The sequence below is a fragment of the Temnothorax nylanderi genome, unplaced genomic scaffold, assembly GCF_030848795.1.
Source record: "Temnothorax nylanderi isolate EJ_2023f unplaced genomic scaffold, tnyl_v1.0 TNYL_tig0071_pilon, whole genome shotgun sequence".
NCBI classification, from domain to species: domain Eukaryota; kingdom Metazoa; phylum Arthropoda; class Insecta; order Hymenoptera; family Formicidae; genus Temnothorax; species Temnothorax nylanderi.
The window spans coordinates 646,434-670,846 of record NW_027249133.1 but is presented as its reverse complement, the minus strand read 5'-3'; the positions used below and the strand labels follow the sequence as shown (position 1 = coordinate 670,846).

The following is a 24,413-nucleotide window of genomic DNA, read 5'->3' as shown; positions in this document are numbered from 1 at the left end:
ACGCCACTGCGTGTATCCGAGGCAATTGTTGCGGAGAGGGAAGGAAGGCCCCGCAACTTCCAGTGCCGCGTCGAACATCCTAGCGTCCGCATCGCGCGATCATCCTCGGCCTCGCGAGGGAAAGGGGGCCTTTCCCTCCCGAGGAACCATTCCTTCCGCGAAAGGGTCGATTTTGTGAGTCGGCGGATTACGGCCCGGGGGGACGACCGAAGAGGATGACACCGCCGCCGGGCACCGTTAACGAATTCCGCGTGTGCGGACTTTTGCCGACTGACCCAATGAGCCCGATAGACGTCTGCGTGGCCTCCTAACTTCTTTAAGCCGAATTTAACATGCGCGCGACAGCGCGGGCCTCGTCGAACGACTTAGGCCGCGATCGCCGATCGTGACGGGACTCTTCGATAAGACCCGGCCGGCGCGGCTGCTGTAAATAAACCCGAAATGCGGGGAAAAGCCCGCGGCGGACGGAAGGCGGAAAACGGTAATGGCGCGTCGGATGGAGGCTAGCGTGGAAGAATGTGAAGTCTCGACGGACCGGCGATATAGTTCATCCTGAAGATATTCGACCCCGCCGCAGGTTTCAATTGGAAACGGGAAAACTTTATGCGACATTGTTTCACTGGTCGCAAATGCGACCCTGTAGCCGCACGAAGCAGTTTTCTCGACATAGCTAAATAACTGATAACTAAAGACTCGTTCGGGCGATCGCGACCTGCTTGACCGGTTTTTCGCTTTTTTTTCGTGTGATAAACGGTGTTAAAATCGTGTTACGCACGAGTGATTAAATTTCACAAAAGAGAAAAGAGAGAAATAGTAAATATTAAATATAATAAATAATATCAATGACTATAAGGCACACCCTGTTTACTTGTATTAATAAATTTTTGTTTGACCGAGTAAATTTATAGCTAATAATTAATATTGTAAATACGTGTGAATCATATAACGCAGTTGACACGATTTGACTGGGCAGAGTGATTCGCGAGTTCGCGTGGAGTTTTGTACATTTCCTGAACGACCGGCCGTCACGTCACGTCAATTTTAAGCGAGGCATCGAATCTCCTGACGATCTCGCGAGTGAAAGACGTGTGTCTCGATACCTCGGTGCGTATCCGAGAGAGTTGGCGCAGCGGGCATTGACTTGAAACGCTACACGCGTCCATCATTTACGACGAGGTTGTTATTTAAATTGAGCGAACTTGAAAGAAGGAGATGCAATCGAAAACTCGACGTTGCTATAACTGAGGAAAAACGCAATCATATACTACACGCGATGTTTAAAAAAAAAACGAGGGAAGAAGAAAAGAAACGTAAGATATTTGTACACGTAATCGTGCGTCGTGAACTGTGGGAATAGCTGGAACGCCGAGGATAAACGCACCCTTCTGTTTAAAGATTCATACGCGAACGTCCTCGAAGATTGTATTCGGTAGAAATCGCGATTGTGCGTCTGTAATCACGCGAATTGCGTATTATGCAATTATAAGCAAAGGTGAGCAGAACATGAAATATTATTTTCATGGAATACTCAACCAAGGAAAATTAATCACGATTTTGTAAACGGAGATCCTTCCCGAATGCATGTATTATATTTGAGACAACTGTGCAGATGAATGTTCGAAGCTAGTAGAAAGTTGGTAAAATCTGGTAGAGGGAACCGAGCTGTCAATACAGGCGACAACGAGGTCTTCCGCGATTACGCGAAGAGGGAAGTTCTCAGCGAGAAGGCAAGTGGCGTGTTCGCACATGAAGTGCGCGGCTGATCGCCGATATCCCCGGCTGCAGCGATGGCCAATGTGGGATCGAGCGCGAAGCAGCAGCAGCAGCAGCAGCAGCAGCAGCAACGGCGACGCTGGTCCGTGGGTCGATCGTCGACCCCGCGGAGTCACTTTTCGCTGCACTCCTCGGAAGCTTTCTACGCGAGCGCGGAACCGTTATCCGCCGGCCGCGGCGGACGCGCGTTGCATAATCCGAGCGGCAGCGGCCCAGACCCAGATACGAATTCCGCCCTGGATTATTGCGCGCCGGAAGCGGTTAACAGGCAACAATGCCGCGCTTCCACCTGGCGACCATCTCCGGACGCGGGTGATCGACGCGAGACCTATTACACGGTGCCGCGCGGCCTGGCGGTCTCCAGGAAGGAGATCCTGCGGCGCAGATGTGTCAAGGACGACGACGAGACGCTCCATTCAACCCCAGAGAAGAATCAGGTCGAGAAAAGACCGAGAACGTTGCCGTCGATTGGTAGACGAACTCGTCAAGACACCGAACGTCAAGGCACTTCCTCACTCTTGAAGAAGGTTTCAAGGCAGGATATCCTGCGACGTCGCGCGAGCATAGAGGCGAGTTCGCAGTTGAAGGATGTCGCGAGGACGTCTTCGGGTTTCCCGAGATCGAGTTCCGGTCGCTCGGTTAAAGAGAATCGTGATCTCCCGCGGCCGTCGACCTTGCCGAAGATCGTGCACGCCTCCAAGACGTCTCGACTGGAGGAGTACTCCTCTTCGAGGACGAGGGAGGCTGCCGGAAGGGAAGCGCCGATCTATGGGAGGATTCGGCGACGGAAAATATCGCTACCGACTGGCGCCGCGACATTGCGCGACTCCGCGACTCCCTCGGGCACTCCGACGAGATTTTCCAGGACGAGGGCGAGTGGAGAACGCACGGACACCTCGACGAAAGTCGTCAGGCATCTGCGAGATCCCGTTCCCGATCCGCTTGATCGATCCAGGTGCGCGGACGACGTCACTCGTGACGATATTTATGTCAAGGTCGCGCGCAAAACCTCCAGGCAAGCTTCTCACGAAGAGAGACTAGAGCCGATCGACAAAACGATCTCTAGGCGCAGAATAATCGGCAACGTGGACCAAATGGATTCCTTGGAGCGACGGATGCACCAAGATCGAGATCAGGACGTGGTTAGGGTTAAGCATGACGCCATATTAGTCTCCAGAGCGGATATCGATCGGCTGCGTAATTTTAAAACGGACAGAAACGATCTCGTGGATAGGAGGACGGCTTGTCGCGCGGACTCCGCCTGGTCCGCGAGAAAGGATTCAAGGACGGACTCTTGGTCCCGTAACAAGTGTCCTCACAGAGATTCCACGTGGACCAGCGAGAGGCAAGCGAGATGTCGGCCGAAGTCGCAGAGCGAATTGTTGACGAAAGGACAAGTGGAAGGCTCGAAAACGGGGATGAGGTCGACGACGTTACCGAGCTACATGAAGATCGGACGGAAGACGTCGACGGGGAATCCGCCGGCGCGGAACGCGGACGAGCAGAGAAGACCCTCGACCAGCGGAGTATTGACGAAGCAGAGCAAAGAGAGGTCGAATTACGTGAGAAAGACGGCGACGCGTGTCCCGACGCACGTCAGAGCGCTCAGCGACGCGAACAGCGCCCGTTCCAACTCTCCGGACACGTCGTCGTCGATATTCGGTTTCTGCACCGGAAAGAGGCGAATGCAAACGTCTTCCGTGGCGCGTGGATCCCCGTCGTGGAACATGAAAACGGTTTGGAATTGTCTATGGATTGATTCAAGAAAATATTCGGTTGTAGCGAAGCTTTAATTTAAAAAAAAAATCTATTTTATTCCCGCGGCAATATTTGAAATGCATATAAACACAAGTTATCGTAGTTTAAATGATCAGCGAGGAAGTTAAAATGATCTATATATATTTTCCGAAATGCTGGTTATTATTACAATTAAGTGAAATTGCAACGCAGCGTTCTGAATTAGTTTCTATACTGAAATTTGGACACCAAGAAATTTTCTATTGCAAGTGGGAGTTGATTTAAGTTGTATAAAAGCCATAGTTTGAGTATTTAGTATAAAAGGTATTTCTGATATTACGTTTGAAGAAGGTATATTAATTTCACGAGTTATTGAAATATTAGCAAGCTGTGTTATTAAATCGCTTATTTGAATTTGAAATACAATGATATTATTTGCAGGGTGAACTGGTGTGGTTCGACCCCGGTGTCGGCCATGTGCTGCCAGGCGAGGTTCTGGAATACCACAGAGCCGCCAATGTACTTTCGGTCCAAGCGGTGATCGCCGGCAAGGTAAGATAAGACTGTCTAGAAAGCGTTTACTAATCGTCCATATCTTAACCGTGTATAATTACGAACGGTAGACGTGAAAGAACTCAAGCTGAGAAAAGATAGGCCAGACGTACTCTTTCGATTGGTAAACAGACCTTTCTATCGACAATACGCAGCTACCTCGCAGCTCCAGGCAACCAATCACTTTAAATTTTCTAAAAACGACGTCATTCGAGCCAACCTATCTCACGTATGACTCACGTATATCTTCGCCAAAATGTTTGCCTAAGTGTTGCATTCCTTATTTTAAATTTGGTTTTTTGAAACAAGTACTTTAATGCATTTAAAGTTGATTTTACCGTTTGATTACTAATATTTGAAAATATAATAATGTACTGTACCTGACTCACTTATCTTCACCAAAGTGTTTAATTAAATGTTGCGTTTCTTCTTTTAATTTATTTATGTATTTAATTTTCCGAAAGAAGTATCTAAATGTATTTAAAGTTGATTTTACCGTTCGATTACTAACATTTGGAAATATAAAATAGTCCAACTAGTTCTCGGAGCTAAATGCTGAAGACAACTTGCGCTTCAACTTGGCTCGACTGTCAAGCGATTAAGGCAATCCAAACGCCGCCGTCAGATCGAGCAGGAACGGAGCAAGTGCGTGGTAGCCGAGTGATCCGCTCGTCGGTTCTTGACTTTCTAGCGCGACCCTCGCGCGTTTGAATTCGTTTCATTAGGCGAGAACGAGAGGGGCAACTCTCACGTCGTGCGCTCGGCGTCCGCGTCAATCTGGTTTCCACGTTTTTCATTCACTTTTTCGTCCTTCGCCCGCGCGCGCGCGCGCGCGCGCGCAATTTTCAAGTTCGAGCTACCGGGCCTTGAATCGCACCGCCGCCGCGCCGCACCGGTCATCGATCTCCCGGTCGTGGGTGACGGTAGAATTTTAAAGGAAGTTACGGCGAGGACGATTATTCGCACACGTCGTAGTTTCCATTAACACGAGGGACCCGCTTCATTATGCGACCGACACCCATCGCGAGTCGTTTAACAACGCGCAATTTTTCCTGCCCGCCTACTTTGTGTTCTCCACGTTGCATTGTCGTGCATCAGTTGCAGCACTGCACTTCACCGGTGTCCCATTATAGATGACGACTCGCATTGGCGTAATGCACGCCAATCACCTTTAAAAAATAGGTATTAGGATGTCTTAACGGGAGATGTAAACTCGTACATTTAACGGTACTCACAATCCGATCTTGTATTTAATGGCATCTTAAGTGTAAATTTCTTAGATGCTTTTAAGATTCCATCCACAGCCAATGGAATGACCACATAGCATCTCGAAATCATACTAGAAATATATTTTGATTCTGACAGATTAGAAATCGATCTTATGAATCCTGAAGTCAACAATATGTCTTTCTGCATCCTGAACAATTTCTTGTAATAAATAATAGTTTTAATAAGTTCAAATTTTCGTATTCCTTTTAGAAATAACAGCTTCGACATTTTGCAACAATGGAGACATCCATTTGTTTAATTAGAAAATCAGAATTATAAAATTTGAGAAGGTTTCATTATTCTCCATTGCCTCAGCTTGCATTACTCAAAGTATCAGCATTCAGCATCAAAGTAGGTACTTTAAGGAGGTTTTTTAAGGAGAGAAAGGAATAGCCTCAAAATGGATAGATTATAATTTACACTTTTCTAGTTTATCGCGATTATTTCCCGTAAATAGAACGGTCCCAAAAATCTTATGGTAAATAGTAACACAAAATTTTTTTTATTTCTTTGAAATATAACGTTAAAACTTCGTTAATCTGCCGGAAATAACTGCTACCGCCGGCGCCAATGGGGAAGCAACTGCAAACGCAGACGGGCTAGTATCCGGTTAAGTCTCACGTGAGTGGCTCTCTCGCTTCTTATGTGAATTCGCACGAATCTTCCTTTTTTTATCGGACGTTCTCCTTAGAAGCCGCGGCGAGAAAATGTGGCAGGAACGATCGTAAAATTCGTTTCAGCTGGAAAGTCACGTCTTTAGGCATTTCCCCGTGTCCCTGTTGCGCCGTTAGAAATTGGAAAGAAAGTGTCGCCGAGCGATCGCGGGCTCGTGATCTGTCATCAAAATTATACAAATGCATGTTGTCAAGCCCGCCGCGGCCACTCTGGATCTTCGTGCGGAAAAACGACGAATAATTGCATACAATTATGTGTTTAAGCCGCAAGTCTTCACTCTCACCAACCTGAGCGGAGTGAAGCCCAGGCAGGACTTGGGTCAAAATGGTGTGGAGGACATGATTCAGTTGACGTAAGTCGCGAAATTATCACGTGTCTATTCGCGTAATTATCACGCACCTGTGTTAAACAAATTGAATAAATTGCAGGGATCTGAACGAGGCGTCGTTATTATGGAACCTGAAGATCCGTTACGACAAGGAATTAATTTACGTACGTCGTGTTTTCCGTCGATTTAATTTATTTATTCCTAAGTGTTAATAACTGGCTTTAATAATCGTTCGCGATGAATTTTTAGACGTACACAGGAAGTATCCTCGTGGCGGTGAACCCGTACAAAATGTTCGACATCTACGGATTGGATCAAGTGAAGCTTTACGAGGGACGAATCCTTGGTACACTTCCACCGTTAGTATTAATTTCTTTATCTAATTTTTGAAAAAAGTATATTAAGTGTATTAAAATACAAGAAAAAATATACCAATCTTTATATAATCTTCTCGTTTTACATGAGTGAAACGTTTCACTAGTTGATTGATACCAGAATAAAATTTATTTGATTGTCCTTCAGCCCTATTGCTTCCTTTGCCTTATTTTGGCAAATTTTGTTAAAGATTGATTTATCTTTTCTTTATTTTAATACTTAACCCTCCGTCACCACCGTTATTTTTACTGCTTTCGTTACCCCCCTGGATCCATTTTGTCCAGCCTGCCGGATCTTGGCGTCCCTTGGCGAGTGAGTTTTCACTAATAACAACTATTTTTAGGGAGGAGAGCCGGACCTCGCCCTCTCTTTATTTCGGAGATATTTGATCAGCTCAAAATTTCGCTTGTGCCCAAAAAGACCCAGGGGGGGGACGGAGGGTTAAAATACATTTTTTTTAAATCCCTTTATTTTTTGAACTTTGTATAAAATGCTAAGACGAAATTAAATACTGACTAATGATTAAGTAAACATCAATTAAGTAAAGACTGTGTCAAGACTATATGTTTTGTCGATGGCAAACGATTTATTTAGACATCAACAATACTCAATACTTAATTTATTACTTAACATTTATCTCGCTTTTATATAAGTCTTGCAACTTAGGTCGTATTTTGATCAACTTACGTCTGAAAAAGTCTTGCTTACCATTTTACTCTATTTTGCAGGCATTTATTCGCCGTGGGCTCTTCCGCGTACAGTCAGGTGACTGCAGCCAATAACTCCAGTGCCAATCAGGTGGTCGTCATTTCCGGCGAGTCTGGCTCGGGGAAGACGGAGTCTACGAAGTTGGTGATGCAATATCTCGCGGCCGTCAATCGCGCGCCGAATAATCTCGTTACCGAGCAAATTTTAGAAGCGACGCCGCTCCTGGAGAGCTTTGGGAATGCAAAAACGCCGCGGAACGACAATAGCAGTCGATTCGGGAAATACCTGGAGGTTCACTTCAGAGAGTGAGTAATGTTTAAAAATATATACATTTTAAAGAATAATGAAGTACAAAATTCGTCGATTCTGTTGGTGGCCACATCACGCAAACACTTTTTCTATTTCTCAGCGGCGCGATCATAGGCGGTAGAATAACGCAATACCTTCTAGAAAAGAGTAGGATAGTAACTCAGGCTTCGGAGGAGAGGAACTACCACGTGTTCTATGAACTTCTAGCTGGACTCGACCAGCAACTCAGGGATAAATACGGCCTGCTTACACCGGACAAGTATTTTTATTTAAACCAGGTATGTGTGCGCGCGAACGTACAACAAAATTCCCTGCATCTCAACTTAGAAAAGGGGATAGTCATATCGCAAAATTAATAATAAGATAATAATGAAATTATATTGAAGTTTTTTTCCGCATTTGTTCCAGGGTGGAAACTGCGAGATCGATGGCAAGAGCGACGTGCAAGATTTCAAGGCGCTCTTGTCGGCCATGCAGGTCCTCGGCTTCTCGTCCGAGGAACAGGACACGATTTTCAAGATTCTAGCCAGCGTGCTGCATCTGGGGAACGTTTACTTTCACCGGAAGCAAATGAGGCACGGCCAGGAAGGCGTGGAAGTCGGTTCCGACGCTGAAATACGCTGGGCGGCGCACCTTCTTCAAGTAAATTCCGATGGCATCATTCGAGCACTCACTACCAAGACGACAGTAAGTTTTCACTTCGGTACACATCTTTCACTCCTTGAATCTCCTTAATCTACGATTAAATCCATAATTCATGTACATGTCGAGGAGACATTATAAGGATGTTTAAAAGCAAGTTTACGATGGTTTTAAATATCTGTTAGTAAACATTCTTATTGTTCCGACTATCATCAAATTAACAAGACATAAATCTGTTTGTTTATCGTCGCAGGAAGCACGGAATGAGAGAGTCTTCACGGCTTTGAATATTGACCAAGCCCTCGATGCCAGGGACGCTTTCGCGAAAGCGCTATACAGCTCGCTCTTCTCGTGGCTAGTCGCGCGCGTCAACCATATCGTCTATAAGGGCACAAAGCAGACGGCCGCCATTTCGATCCTCGACATCTTCGGCTTCGAAAATTTCACGGAGAACAGTTTCGAACAGCTATGCATCAACTACGCGAACGAGAACCTGCAGTTCTATTTCAACAAGCACATCTTCAAGCTCGAGCAACAGGAGTACGCGAAGGAGAAGATCGATTGGACTACCATCAACTATACGGTGAGGTTTATTTGGGCGATATGATTGTTTCGTAGCATAAAAATTTCGCGAAACGTGTTAGCATAAGCTAGAGCATAAGCACATGAGTCGTAGAAATAATTTGATTGTCCGTTTGTCTGCTTCAGGATAACTTGCCGGTCATCCACCTGATCGCGAAAAAGCCGGTGGGCATTCTTCACCTGCTGGACGATGAGAGTAACTTCCCTAAAGCGACGGATCTTTCTTTCCTGGAGAAATGCCATTACAATCACGCGCTGAGCGAACTGTATTCCAGGCCAAGAATGAACTCCGCCGAGTTCGCGATCAGGCATTACGCCGGACAGGTCTGGTACAATGTGGAGGGCTTTTTAGACAAGAACAGAGATACCTTGAGACCGGATGTAGTCGAGTTGCTGATCAGTAGCAAGATTTCGGTGAGTTCGTATCTAGTTTATGCTGTTAGGCTGGAGGAGTCTTACAGCAATGCGGTAACACGGTCATGATGATTACAGATGGTTAGCAAGATGTTCCAGCATGTCAGAAACACTCACGAAGCTAATAAAACTATGAACAAACCGAATGGCAGATTTGTCACCATGAAGCCGAGAACCCCGACTGTTTCGGCTCGATTTCACGATAGTCTTCAGCAACTCTTAGAATCTATGTCTCAGTAAGCATTCCAGGTTCAAACGATAAATTTGTCGTGCAATATTACAAAAATTGCAAATGTAAATTAATTCGACAAAATAATTTAATAATTTGAAGTAAATAATTTTAAAAATCTCTAATAGGTTTAAATAAAACATTTTAATTGACATTTTTATCAATCTCTTTGAGTTTTGTAATAGTTATTACTGTCATGATTTGGCTACAGTTACAGTTAAAGTTTTTGTTTGCAGATGTAATCCATGGTTTGTTCGTTGCATCAAGCCGAACACCGAGAAGGCACCGATGAAATTCGACATGCCTTGTGTGCTTGAACAATTAAGATACACGGGCATGCTGGAGACGATCCGCATCAGGAAAACTGGCTACCCAGTTCGCCTTCTGTTCGGACACTTTGTAGATCGGTATCGATATCTTGTCTCAACGCATTTGCCTAGGGGAGCGCCCAACAAGGAGCTCTGCAGATTAATTTTGGATAAAGCGGCTCCGAAAGAGGCGCAGTCGCAGTATCAGCTCGGACTTACACGAGTGTTTTTACGCGAATCATTGGAGAGAGCCCTAGAATATAACAGAGCGTTGATTCTGGAGAGAGCGGCCATCACAGTCCAGAGGTATGTGTCAAATTATGCAAGAAAGATGCAGAAGAATATTTATATAATTTCGTAATTATATTAATTATATATAATATATATTTATTAATTATATATATTACATGATTCTCTGTGACGATTAAATGTCTCACAGAAATAAATTCTTTCAATTTATTTCACTACAGCTGCCTCTTACAAATAGTGAGATTAATGTGAATAAATGTGTGAACCTTTCCCGGACGTCGCTCTAACGGTTTCTGTTGCAGATACACAAGAGGCTTCTTGGCACGCAGAAGATTCCTCAATATTTCTCGAAGCACAGTTCTGATACAAGCGGTGTATCGCGGTTACCGTGAACGTAAGCAGTTCCGTGCGATGAAGAAGGGCGTTCTGATGGCGCAGAAACTGTACAGAGGTAGGAAGCAACGAGAGACATTTAAGATATTGAAGGACGAGATGGTGAAGAGAGCGGAAATCGAGAGAGCCAGTAAGGAGCGAGCGAAAGCGAAGCAGCAACGGGAGGAACAGGAAAGGACCTCGCGAGCTGTTGCCGGTGTAAATCATTTGGAAATTCCCGCAGAACTGGCCTTTATTTACAGTAAACTCGATGGTACGTTTTTACCAAAATAAATATTAAAACAATATCATGAAACTCATCCAAGTCTTTAGACGTGTTTCATATTTTTCACAAATCATTCTTTGGATTATTATATATTTTTTTGTAATTTCCAGATTGGCAACCCACGCACACCGAACGGAATCTCCTCAAGGTCGTCGGCCAAGTCATCCCAATGAACTACACCTACAATCTGCCGCCCGACATCGATCAGTATCAGTTCTCGAAGTTCACCAACATTTATTTCAAGAGTCACATATTCGGGATGAAGCGCGAGCCGATTAAGACGCCGTTCCTAGCGAAGGCTCGTGATCAGGATTACACGGACTCTCTGATGATCTTTAAAATGATATTGCGCTTCATGAATGAGAGTAATCTCAACGGCAAACGTGAACAAGCGTTGGGCGACTACATCGTTAACAAAGGCATCGTGAACGAGAAGCTGAGGGACGAGATACTGTGCCAGTTGGCGAATCAAACCTGGAAGAACGAGAACGACGCCAACAAAGAGAGAGGATGGCTGCTGCTGTCCAATTGCTTGTCGGCATTCCAGCCCAGTGCCACGCTCTTCAAGTATCTTCTGAAGTAAGTTGTCTTTGTTGCACACCGGACGCGCGATACATTACAATTATCTCTAATTAATAATATTCTTTAATCAGATACGTCTCCGATCATGCCTACGACGGTTACAAGGCTTACTGTCAACGCAAATTGTTGCAAGGCGAGAGAACGGTATACCGTATGATGAATAATAATCAGCAGACGGTGCACCAAGTGCCTAGGAATTATCCACCGTGCGTCCTAGAATGGCGGGCCAACAGAAATCGCGTAAATATGGCGCTCAACGTTGGTTTCTACGACGGTAAATCTCGAATTCGTAAAAATAAAGCGTGCTACCATGAAAACTCCATTGTAATCGATAATTTTTCTTATAGGTGAGACAACTACATGCGCGATGGATTCCTGGACCACATGCGAAGAGTTGGCCAATCTCGCGGTTCGAAACCACGGGGTGGAGAACACCGGCTGGACCATCACGCTCTGGAATCAACTGGACGGCCCGGACGCCATCGTGACGGAGACTAACGGTTTCGACTACGTCCTGGACTTGATCTCGGAGATGGAATTGGCGCCAGCTTTCCCCGCCGCCAAGCACATGTTCTTGGAACAGCGCAAGAACAGTCTGCCATCCATAAAGAAACGAGAAGTAAGAAAGTTTTAGCGTTGACCTTAATAGAGGATTCTTAAGGGATAATGAACTTGAGAATGCAATAGAATGGAAGTAATGGCTGTTAAATTGTTGTTTTTGTATTGTAAATAATAGAATATCTTTTTCCAGCACGTCCAAGTTATTCGGGAGTTGGAACAAGAAATGGAAATTCCTATTTTAAAAACCTTCCAGCCTCTGGAAAGAAAATCAGTGCCAAAACCAGTTGATAAGCCTGTTGAGTTAGAGATTCAGGTACCCAGGCGACCGGCAGTTCCTCCACCGCAGCCACCCGTTGTAAAACCACCCGTATGTATTAGTTTAATTAATCTTGGGATTTTTTACAAGCAAATGAAGAATTTAACTAATACTTAAATACATAGTATTTTTTGAAGATATATTAAATCAAATTATAACATCCAATTATTCTAAGATAATTACGTAAACTAAGAAATTTATTTAAAAAATATGTTTTTGTTATATTAAAAGTCACTTATTCAATACGTTTGCGTATGACTGTTGTTTTTATATTTATTTGTTTTTTTCTCTCAATCCTATATTTAATAACTTAATAAATAATTTTTTTACCAAATAAGTCTAGAAATATGATACATATTACATACAGATACGAAAGCAATCGCACGAGGTCATTTTGGACACCACGACGGAAATGGGGTTGTCGAGGAAATCCGCTTTGAACGACCGCTATTTCGAAAAGGAGAAGCAGCGTAGCCGAAGTTTAGACAATTTACTTCAATCGGAAATCATATCTTCACCGGTAAAACTCGCCAATCTCGGGCTCTCTTCGTCCAAGTTGAATGAACGGTATCACAGTTTGGAAAGAATAGGCGAAACTCCGGCGGTCAGTAACGTTGAATACATGACGCGTACTGATATCACGCAAGAGAGGAAGTACAGCAGGGTTACAAGGACAACGGAGCCCAACATCGAGGAGGAGGATCTCACGATTGACTTTGAATACCCGGATATTCAGTCCGTTAGTCAAACCGGAAGATCGGAGGACGATAAGAGCTACATAAGGTCGCAGTCCAGGTTCATCAAGTCGCAATATCCTGGTAAGTCATCGGGAAGAAATCTCATTCTTCTTTATTATCTTATCTTTTTATCATGTTTTAAGGGATTTAAAAAAATTTTATAGCATATACGCATTACGTCATGACGTCAACGATAATTCGCTGTTAATTACGTAAGACGTATTTTACTTAGAGAATTTCTATCGTGGAGAAAGTTGGCAATTATGCAACCCAATTTTTCCGTATCGACCGCGTATTGATTATTCCTCTCGCGTTTACAGGCAAACGCGCGCTGCCGGGAAGCCAGTCTAGTCGCGCTTACATCGAGAAGAGTGAATACGGAATAAAATCGTCCGCCATGTCTGACACCAGCGAAGCGCCTTCCTTGGCGTCGCACGTGCGACGCGTGAGAGTGCCCAGTCAAGCTTCTGACGTGGATCAGTTTCTGGACGAGCTCTTTATGCCCGTGTTAGACGGCAATCTTGACGAACTATCGGATGCCCGCAGTTTGGCCGCTTCGATAAAAGGTTCACATGACAATAAGCCACCCGGCGACCAAACAGTTATCGAGAATCTACAGAAAATCGACAGTCGAGCTACCAAAATAGTCACGGTCGATGACTTCGTTGAGGAGATGATAGCGAGAAACGAAAATGTAAATATCAGCGCGAGCGAACTATCGAAAAAGATCAAAGGTGGCGGCAATATGGACATCCCTAATCAGAACGCGGCCTTCAACTTCAGTCCGATCGCGCAGAGCATGATGTCACCGCCAATGATGATGCCCATGTTTAGCCCTACACAGCAGGTCCCCTCCACGCAGAATACCAACATGAACATGGGCGCGAGTTTCATGCCCATTCCGATCTACAGCATGCAAGGGCTTAGCTTACCACAGTACCCCAGTTCACCGCCCGGACAGAGCAACGACATGGTGGCGTACCAACAGAATCTTCAGCGAGCCTTCCTGCAGAGTGCAATGGCGCAGAATATTCAAATACAGCAGCAGCTGCTAGCACAGAATCAGGCTCTGCAGCAGTTGTTGGTCCAAAGCCCGCAAAACTCGACACAGCAACCGGTAAGAAATTAATAAAGAAAGATAGAAGGCAAGAAATCTGTACAAAGTCTAATATCCGAGGTTCAAGTGATTTAACAGGATGATTAATGGATTGATCTTTTATCGTGATTCAAATTAAGACTATAATTGTTGAACACAATCTATCTAGAAGAGTTTTTCATCTTCTAGATTAAGATTTTAGATGCTTAATTCTTTAAATATACTTTTGATTTATATTATTTGAACAGATAATATTGAATTCCTGAACATTGAATCACGGTAAATCAATCAGAGGCAGACGTTGCATGTCGAGCACGGTTGCAAGAGGTTCATCGCGGCTCTCATTTCACGGTCACTTAACTATCATTAACTCGATGATCCGTCATCGGTAACTGAAATCGGCGATATGCACGCTTAGTGAAAACTAACTCTCAACGAATCTATCGTCGTTCCGGGCGATATCCTATGGGTCTCTGAGCCGCACTGCGGTATGGGGTGTGTATTTCCAGAGCACGGTGTTACCCGCTGGCTCCTCAAGCATGAATCTTGTTCCCCCAGCCCCCCCAATCGGTGCCCATATGGGGCCCAATGATTCTATCGGACGCTACTCCAAGGTATCTACTGATTTTAACTAACTTACGCTGTACCTTGTGGCTTTCCTACGGCTACGGAAATATCATGTACATATTATCATCTAGCAGAAATCGAGGAAGATATTCGGGATTATAGCTAACCTGATCAAACAATGTCTCATTCGTCAATTCTCGCCGCGGCTTTCTTCCGAATAAATTTTTTAATCTTAAATCAATCCTCCTGCAAATCACCTTGCTGTAAATAATTTTCCAAATTAATCGAGGACTCTCTAATCTAATCTTTTTTGGATTAGGTCTCATTTAGAGAACCCGACGACGGCGAATTATGGTCAACTGAGAAACGGGGAACCCCCTTGCTGACTTCCACTCCAACGAATCGGCAGGAAACGATGACGGTAAAGGCTCAAATTCACCGGTCGCAGAGTCCGCCCAGAAAGAATGCTGAGGCCGCCAGGAAGACGAGCGTCGATTACGCGCGGAAGATCAGCGTGGATCGAAAAGTGGTAGATAGGAAGCCGTCATCGGCACAGGCGGACGTGAAGAGAGCCAATTTAAACAAAAGTAACATACAGAGCAACTTTACTAACGTACTCAGCGAGTTGAAGAACCGGAAGAGCAGCGTTGACAGCAATCCTTCAAGTTTGAGCAATAACAAGGGTGTTCCACCGCCCCCGCCGATGCCTCCACCTTTGGAATCTCACGATCCTTCCGAATCTAGACCGTTCCTCGATCCGTACGGCAGGGCAAAGACAGTGCGTATCGGGAAATGGAGGTGAGTTCAAAATCCAACAAATTGACAATAAATCGCTAATCCAGGCGACTAATTCTTTTTATCTCGATAGGTGGCCACCGCCTAGCGATTCGAACGAGAATCAAGGACAGGATAGCTTCATAGAATTCAAGATGCGTCAGCAACAACAGCAACGCAAGATAACGCCGCAGTATCAGGAGTACGACCAAGGCGATGGTGAAGCTGCGACGGAAGGCGGTGTCGAGTGGGAAGAATTCGAGATTGAGAACATCGTCAGCAACGAAGATCGGTCCATGATCGCGCATCCATCAGCGACCGCAGCAAAACACGAGAACGGGTACAAAGAAGAAGGGGAGAAGAAGAAGAAGAAATCGAAGTAATTAACATCACGCTTCTTTCTCGGCGTTTATATCGAGCTGAAAAGAGCGATGATGCAAACTGTCGGATTCTTTCGCAGGTCGGCTTTGGAAGTGGGCGCGCAGAGACCGTCGCCGGGAAGTATAGGGAAGTTGAAACTCAGCTCGGAGATGAGGCAGAGATTGGAGAAAGTAACGGCGAATCATAGCGTGAGATCCACGAAGACGGCTGAGAAACCCGCTCTCCCGCGAGAGGACGGAAAGGTTAAACGGTTGGAAGATAATAGGAAGCTCTTGTTGGAACAACAACTGGGTAATTAGATCTTTTGTCGTGCATTATGAAGTCACAAATGCCATAACTAGGTATAGACATATATCTAATCAAAAAATTCGAATTTTAAGGTGGCAGGTGGGATGATTATGCTTCCACTGTCGATGACACCCAGAGCGTTACTTCTAAGGGCACTACCGATATGATGACGCAAGCTCAGGTGGTGAGGACGCAGATCGAGAGAATGGAACGGCCTGTTCCGCCCCCGCCGCCTGTCACGCCGCCGCAGCCCCCGAGTCCAAGAGGCGGCAGTGTGTACAGTAACAGGTAACAGCATCAAATTAAACATTATTGAAAATTATTCTAAATTAAAAATAGCAAACGCTTTAATCCTTCAAAAAAAAAAAATTCAAGAGATATGAGAAGATTTTGTTTTATCACATATGACAAATGCATTTCGTTAAACAACAAAATCGGCAAATGATTTGTTCCAGCCAATCCGGTGTGCCTCAGCCGCGATCTCCGCCAGCGCCGATCGAGCCGAAAACACGCGACTCCTTCCGCACGTCTCCGGACTCCGAGACCTACGATCACTTCCCGAAGAATCAGATGTTCAGTCAAAGCCGCGACATCTTCGCGTCGCAGCAGCATTTGCGCGACAGTCACGACTACCGAAACGACTTCGACAAGGCTCGCGCTCAGGACAAGTCCAAGGACTTCTACGGCAAGGACAGCACCGATCTCGCGAGTTCGGTGCGCGATCGCAGCTCCGACTTCGACTCGCGCCGCGACCTCAACTCCGAGCTTTTTGACTCCAAGTACGCGTTCGACGGATCGACCGGGAAGCGCGATCCCTTCGGCATGACCCGGGACGTGTCTCCTAAATCCCGCGACAGCTTCGGAATGCCGTCGCCGCGCGACTTCGGCGTGATCCCGAATACGAGGGAGTCCTTCACCGTCGCGCGGCAGAGTTTCAACAATCGGGACGTGGACAGACGGTCGAGCGTGGCTTCAACCCACCGCACCGACAAGATGGAGAGGATCGAGATCGAGGAGTGGCCGGAGTTTCTCAAGCCGGTATTACCACCGGCGGACAAGCCGGAAATCGAGAAGGTCCAGGAGGTGGTGAATACCAAGCTCTACCCGCAAACCTCCAACGCGCATTTCACATATAACAGAGTCACGTGGACCTTGAGAGTCAAGAAAGAGGTTTTCGCGCCTAACGAGACGCTGAATAGCCCCCTGGCATTGCACCTAGTGTTCTGCCAGGTCGCGTACGATGTCCTTGCGACCTCCAGCATAAGAATCACCAAGGAGGACCGGCAGAACATGCTAAAAATGCTGGACAACTATGGCGTCACCCTGGACAATCTCCAGAGCACGCAACATAAGATCACGATCAAGAAAAATATCGTGGATATGGCGAAACAGTGGCCGTTATACTTCGCCCGAATATTTCCCGTATCGGTAAGTTCATGCTCGTTCTAAATTGTTCAAAAGCATTCTTTCTTTGTCGGTCGATAAACGCTCTGACCGAGAAACGCTGACCGAAAAACAATCTAAAAATTATTTCATCATTCTCAGTAATCTCAATTTGAATCCTGCCGCAGATCGGTCCTCAACACCCGGAGACACAACACGTGGCGGTGTCGCATCAGGGACTTCGTTTGATCAAGCGCACGCTAAATGGCGACCTGATCATCCTGGAGACCCTGCCGCTGGAGGACATTGTCTCCGTGAATTCGTCCAGGTCGGGAGTGTGCGTACTGCAGATCGCGTCGGGTGTCAGACTGCCTCTGCACACGAATCGCGCCCCACAGCTGGCGGAGATGATCGGCAGATACATCAGGCTGGTGAGTGGTGATCCTGTGTCTCCTCCGCGGACGGTCAGAGCCATCGCGCGCTCGTCCACGACCAATTAGCGATGGTCGACCGCGTAAACGATAACGGCACAAACGAGATGTGCCACGCAAGCCTGGTAGTAACGAGGCAATCCGCGGGCAACGCCTAGTGTAAATTGCGTTTCCAGTGAGCGGTCATATGTGCTGGCCAATGCCTCCTCTGCCGTCTCTCTTCATTCTTCCCCGCTTTATCTCTCCCCCTATTCGCCATCGGAGAACGTCGGCACCAGCGATCCATCACGCCGACGGACGCCGCGCTCGATACTACTTCTATTCTTTTACGCTTCTTCATTTTTCGACCCAAACTGCGCGATGTCGACATTCCGCGAGAATGCCGTCGGGGATTCCCTGCAAACCGGTATTCTTTCCGTCGTAATCATTGCCAAAAAAAAAAAGAGGAGATTTCAATCTCTCGGATGTTTTGATCTTTGCATTCCGATGCTGTGTCAAAGATGACGCAGGCAACCGCTCTTAAAGGTAAAAGTTCCATCTCTGTCTTAAACGCCGTTCGAGATCGAGTCTATCCTTTATAGTGAATCATTAAGTCCGCAGAACGCAGAATGCTTTTTTGCGCTCGGATGAGAGAGCGCGAGAGAAATAGGAGAGATAGAGACTCGTCTTTACGTCTTGTGCAAACGGAGAGATCGGATTTCTTATAACACGCGCTACGCCTGTTCATCAGATACACCTGCATGCATCGTCGCCGCACGCGATTCAAGAAGCCGATTCGTTCAGCGTGACGGACGTTCTCCCGAATACCGATGACTGAATGCAGAGAGGAGCTCTTGCTGCAGATTCTTGTTGAAATTTTTCGATATATACGTATATTCCGATACATTTTTAATGTGCATTCAAGATTTCGCTCTTAAATCACACGGGCGAGATCGTTATTCTTTCGGGGAAAGAGAAAGCTGAGAGCACAAGGCAAATAACCGTCGAATCGAATTTTCAATTAATCTCTGACATTCGTTGATGATTTGTTACAATGTCACACGTGTCGTACAATTACGTTTCTGTATTAAAAACCAGGAATGCGAATACCATCCATAAATGACAACCTAGAAGGCACGTTGTCGTGTCGCAATTCCCTCAACTCTTTCAATGTTATCTTACTTTCACGTCGTTGACAATCAAGTAATTTTCCCCCAATTATACCTCGATTGAAGTTTTCCGTCAGTCGGGATAATTGTCGAATAAACGAAACCTTTACTGAGGCATGCATGCAATTTAAAATTCCATTACGGATTATATAACGGTAAAAAGAAGAGCTGCGCGCGTAATCGCGAGTGCGCTGTGCGTGCAACGTTTCGCGCAACGTTGGAGGACGGACGAGTCTGATGTGTTTCCTCGCGGCGTCTAAAGATGTGGAATGATGTCAAAGGATCGGAACGGAGGAATGCTGCGAGCCGTGCGTAAAAATTCGCGATTCGGTATTCATGAAAACATATATCGCGTGGCGTGGAGACCAGCCGCGGCAGTCGTAGAAAGCCGGTTTAATTAGTCGCATAGCGACTCCCATTGTCCAATGCGTTTCTTGAGGAGAGTTTTTTGCATTACAAAGGAATGATAATTTCATTGTATCTTTGACATTTCTCTTTTATTATTACTAATTTTAATTGAAAACAGTAAGTTTCGCGTGAAATCAAGAGTACTCGAACATTAAAATCTTATATAGATTAATTCTCATTTTACGTCTTTCGGAATTAAGTGTGCGACAAAAATAGTGTATTTTTATCTCGCAAACTAGTTAAACCGCCTGATAATTTCTTAATCGTCAAATAACGCAGCTACTCCAATTTTCTGCATCTTTCTTCACGAGACGAGAGTTTCGATAAAAAAAAAGATTTAGAGCGCGGATACTTGGGTTTCTTTCAGGCGATTCTCAGTTCAAGCAACTCGTATTTACCGGAGGCGGCAGCTTGCTCTCCTCACGCCAACACGGACACCGGAAGTGGTTTGAATTGCTAATGCGAAACGGTGCTCATTATTTCTTTCTGCCACGTTAGCCTAAATCTCCTTCGCGCCCTTCATTCCCCTGTAATTTCGATTCTTGAGCAAAGGCACAGAAATGTTGAAACATTCAAAATTAAATTTTTATTTGCATGTTCTCCTTTTTGAGAAGCCTATTAAGAAAGTCGCTACTGCAGTTATGAAAAGCGCGTTTCGTAACACATTTTTCAACGGTGTTATGCACGCTGCTCTGCGGGATAAACGTTTCTATTCCGCATCAAACATCAAACATATAATTGACATGTAGTTGTATAATTGAGACTTGTCGCATAAAGTGAGTTGGCTTATTATACGTTATCCTCGGACGACTTATTTTCTGAGTTAGGATAATTTTTCGAGATAAAGTAATTTATCATATATGTTTATATTATAGCAATAATAATCCTGGAGAGATGTTTTTAGTTAAATATTTGTTCTATTATTTAAATTTTAAAACTTTTTTGACTTTTCTTAATCAGAAAAATACTAAAATCCTTATATGTGAAAGAAATTTGCGGAAGATAAAAATACTCATGCATAGTGGAGATGCTTGGCGGATAAAGGTTCGATATAATCGCGCTGTCTTTGCCGAGCCGACCGTCCAATCAAATATCCCGGAGCCAACAAACACCTTTCATTAAAGTAATAGGCATCGTGTTGCAAGCGCGCAAAGTGGAGGACAACAATTTCAATTTCACTGCCTCGCGCGCATTCCGCGTGTCCCCCACGTGACATCTCGTAGCGGCTAGAATTGCGGAACGAAAGAGCAAGTAAATAGAAAACGTAAAAGCAGGAAAGTGTTTTCCCCCGCGTTCGCTGTCGCTCGACCGGTCCGCGGTCTCTCTAAATTCCGGACGAGGGGGGGAAAAAAAGAAGAAACGAATCTCGCGACGCAATCCGGATCGCGGAAAATATTTCGTTTCTTCCGCGTGCGAAAAAAATGTCGCTCTGAAAGAAACGGAAAGAACGCGGAGTGAGAAAGTGCCATTTCTCCGGGGACTGATATCGGTTCGAGTTTCTCGACACTCGACACTCGACACTCGACACTCGATCGAACGCCAGTCTTCGAAAACTGGAACTTTCTTCAACAATTTCTTGAAATAAAAAAAAAACGCAAGCATTTTCGAACAGAAAGTGTTTCGAAAGGAAAGTATTATCTGGACGAGATTTAAAAAAAGTTATAGATATTTATGATACAAATTTATGAACTGCAACAAAATTTAGACAAAATAAATCTATTTATGAGTCATTTATATAGTTATATAAAACAATTGCAATTGAAATACTTGAAGGATTGAAAAGACTGAGTACACGAAAAGTTACTTAAGGACTATGGATGACTGGATTTTAAGGGCCCCGCGGATAATCGGTCGTTTCCGTTAGCGGCGCAGGTGCATCGACCGTGTGCACAGCCGTGTGAACTTCGAAAGCGGTTTCCGCGGGACATCGAAAACACTCCCCGGGTTTTGCTTTTTAATAGACGAGGACACGGGAAAAACTGTGAAGCCGTATCGCGCGCGGTAGGCGTGGGATTGAAGATTTTGCGGACGGGATCCCCATTGAACCGCAAATCACAATAATCCGGTATAACGAGCTATCGCTTCCGACTCCTTTCCTCCCTCTTCCGGTTCCGATTTCTATTTCATTGCCGTGCTCGCGGCGCGCATTGTCGTCGCGTGGAATCGTGCAGCTATAGAGACCGTACAAAAGATTTCCTCCCATCCGTGGCGATCTTTTACCAACAAATTTATTCTTCAGGAAAAATATCTCGAGCGACACGCCAGTGGTTTTTAAATTATCGATATAATAAAAGGGACTTCTCATGAGAATATTAAACTCTAGAGACACTGAAATTTAAATTTAATATTAAGACCTCCCCCTTCCCCCCCCCCCCCGCCGAGAAAGGTGGATAATAACAGGTGCGAAACTGGGACGATACGTGTATCTGCAAGTGTTTTCACTTTATCAGTATTCTTCATTAATTTCGCCGATGGCAAGCAAAAAAAGGCCGCCGCATTTAGATAAACACTTTCTTTCTTGCCACTCGACATTTACCCGCGACCTCGGGAGGTCCTGTCGTTCAAACGAGGGGGGGGGGGGCAGGTCCCGGCGATCGTAAACGCTTCCCTCGAAACGCGTATCTCGCTCGACAATCGGGAACGTAAGTATTATACTCGTTCCGATCGGACAAGATCGAAGCGGTATAAAGAGCGTCTCTCCGATAAGAGCGGCGCAGCATGATTTTCCATGCCTAGCGTATGCGCCACGCATACCGCGGCGGGGAACGTGGTGGGGCCCCGACCCAGATATCCGTCTTCCGAAGGGGCATCGGCTAACAGAATACAGCCGGCAGGGAACGGCGGTACCTTGGAATCGGAAGCCTCGCGGCCGCGGCTCTTCAGTTCATCGACTGCCGCCGTGCCGTGCAGGTGTAGCAGCGTGCCCGCGAGTCTCGCACGCGTGTCCCATACGACGGCGAAAGCCGCGCGAGGACCGAAACTCAGCGCGAAAAGTCCCGCCGATTCAAATCTGTTCTCGCGCAAAGAAACGAATCCGATTTTGCTACGCGAAGCGAGACGGCAGGAAATAACAGTGGCTTTCTCTCTCTCTCTCGGGCTTCCGGAGCTAATTTTCCGGAGAGGAACATCCGCTAACTCGAAGATATTAAGGGAAACGTGCGCCTTCCTGTTCACAGCGCGCTACGCGTGCTTGAAAAGTTAACGAATACTTCTGAAACGAAGCTACGTCTTCCTTCGACGTTCGTCCTTTAACCAGCGAAGCTGATATCATTATAAGGAAACGGAAGCGCAATTTTTTTGAACGAGAGAAGATATCGAAAGGAACATACCTACATGACTTTACAAGATGGACAAACATTAAGAACTTGACTACATTAGCTCTTATACAGTGGAAAACGACTCGATGATTGTGCCGTTCGTCGAGAGACTTTCGACTCTCGGCGTCGCGCAGCTGTAATTCGCGGATCCCGACAAGGTTAACACAACGATAATGACTGCCGATCGTTAACGCGCAGCTCTCCGCATCGAATGTATAGTTAATCAGCGACGATTATTCCGCCGCGGATGAGACTGTGCCTTTCACGCTCCGTGTAAAAGCAGCGGCGGTGAGTAATGATAAACGGGACGCGACGGCGATCGCACGATCGCTAACGATCTCGCGCGAGTAAGGTCGTAAGGGCCTGGCTCACTTGCGTAAGTGAGATCATGATCGACCTCGCCCGTTGTTTCTTCCTCCCCAGTTGAGATCCAACGGCCGTCGCGCGACGACGGTCGTTCATCAATGAGAGTCCGTTACCTCGTTACGAGTGTGATCTGAAACTCGATACGAATATCGACATTTCGGACATAATAAGTGAAAAGTGAAATTCGCGAACAAACCGCCAATTAAAGACGAAAATCTGAGGCACGCGACCACGCGATCGACGCGACGATTCCAAGAAAGCATGAAAGCTTTCTCGTCGTGGCAGAGGAGAGTCTCGCTGGCGCGAAGTAATTATAATTAAAAGTGCGCATTGTTTCGACGAGGGTCCCACGAGAGTCTTCTTCTTCCGGGCGTTTTCTCACGATGTTCCGCGGACGGTCCTTCATCCGTGATCTACATCCTTCGGAAGATCCGAGTGAAATTACGATTGTTTGGCGTTAGAAAAGGTTGGGGTACAGAATTCACTAGTCGAACGGCATCGAACTGGCACACGTACGAGTCGTGGCGATAGCTGCAGGCGTTTTCTAAGCGTCGACATTCATGCCTTCCGTTAAGGGTTTCTCTTCTAGCTCTATCATGGAGAGAGAAGTGTCCGATACCGAAGGAGTGTTCTCCAGGAGACTCGTCAGCAACTGGGCCGAGTTGCCGACGACGCTGAGACGTCGACAGAAACACCGTCCGGACATTCTGAATCAGTTCACCGACTATTCCGAGTCATCGGAGAACGAGTTTCACAAGTTCGAGCCGAAATCCTTCAGCAACGTGCAGCGAATCGTGCGTCGTTCGGAGTTCCTGCGCAAATTCGAGTTCGGCGATCTCGCGCGGAAGGACGTCTTGGATCCTCGAAAGGATCCGAGAGAACGCAGACCGACCCCCGAGAGTCCCTTCAGCCGTCTAGACGAAGGTTACTGGAAACACGAGATCCAAGACTCAAAATTAGCTTATCGGAAGAAAGGTAACTTCATAGGCAGGCACGAAATGAGGAACCTCTCCGACGAGGAGCGCAAGACGAACTCTCCCGATAGTCTCTTGATGAAATCTTCCGAGTCCGAATTGAGCAGCGACGAATACGGGCACACCGATGATTCCGGAGCGTTTCTGGAGAAGGCGTCTCATTCGGACCGACAACCCAAGACGAAGAGAAGCAGCTTCATCAAGTTCTTCGCGAAAGACGGCGGCAGGGAGAAGAAGAAGCCGGATTCCGAACATCTGGACGTGAACAAGAACATC

General features: G+C 46.0%; 2 protein-coding genes across 3 annotated transcripts in view; both read left to right on the top strand.

Annotated features, from left to right (window-relative positions):
• Myo10a (Myosin 10A) overlaps positions 1-24,413 on the top strand; it is a 40,001-nt gene that overhangs the window by 7,409 nt on the left and 8,179 nt on the right. Inside the window, exons 3-27 of one of the 2 annotated variants that reach the window (XM_071708814.1) lie at positions 3,952-4,062; positions 6,270-6,358; positions 6,435-6,498; positions 6,584-6,693; positions 7,438-7,722; positions 7,827-8,004; positions 8,135-8,413; positions 8,622-8,951; positions 9,077-9,364; positions 9,443-9,600; positions 9,830-10,207; positions 10,453-10,796; positions 10,919-11,387; positions 11,462-11,664; positions 11,738-12,009; positions 12,142-12,318; positions 12,635-13,085; positions 13,325-14,121; positions 14,610-14,714; positions 14,987-15,465; positions 15,536-15,820; positions 15,902-16,113; positions 16,203-16,398; positions 16,566-17,538; positions 17,682-17,924. In XM_071708814.1, the coding sequence (XP_071564915.1) occupies positions 3,952-4,062; positions 6,270-6,358; positions 6,435-6,498; positions 6,584-6,693; positions 7,438-7,722; positions 7,827-8,004; positions 8,135-8,413; positions 8,622-8,951; positions 9,077-9,364; positions 9,443-9,600; positions 9,830-10,207; positions 10,453-10,796; positions 10,919-11,387; positions 11,462-11,664; positions 11,738-12,009; positions 12,142-12,318; positions 12,635-13,085; positions 13,325-14,121; positions 14,610-14,714; positions 14,987-15,465; positions 15,536-15,820; positions 15,902-16,113; positions 16,203-16,398; positions 16,566-17,538; positions 17,682-17,924 (7,476 nt within the window). The remainder of the gene's footprint in view (positions 1-3,951; positions 4,063-6,269; positions 6,359-6,434; positions 6,499-6,583; positions 6,694-7,437; positions 7,723-7,826; positions 8,005-8,134; positions 8,414-8,621; positions 8,952-9,076; positions 9,365-9,442; positions 9,601-9,829; positions 10,208-10,452; positions 10,797-10,918; positions 11,388-11,461; positions 11,665-11,737; positions 12,010-12,141; positions 12,319-12,634; positions 13,086-13,324; positions 14,122-14,609; positions 14,715-14,986; positions 15,466-15,535; positions 15,821-15,901; positions 16,114-16,202; positions 16,399-16,565; positions 17,539-17,681; positions 17,925-24,413) is intronic. The other variant, XM_071708815.1, reaches the window with a different exon arrangement.
• Positions 1,788-3,635, top strand: LOC139773871 (uncharacterized). Its single transcript, XM_071708651.1, has one exon. The coding sequence runs from the start codon at positions 1,788-1,790 to the stop codon at positions 3,564-3,566; it is 1,779 nt and encodes a 592-aa protein (XP_071564752.1). The 3' UTR covers positions 3,567-3,635.

What these genes read in the sequence shown, in the direction of transcription:
- LOC139773871 (XM_071708651.1), top strand. Translation starts at nt 1,788, where the DNA reads ATGGCCAATGTGGGATCGAGCGCGAAGCAGCAGCAGCAGCAGCAGCAG.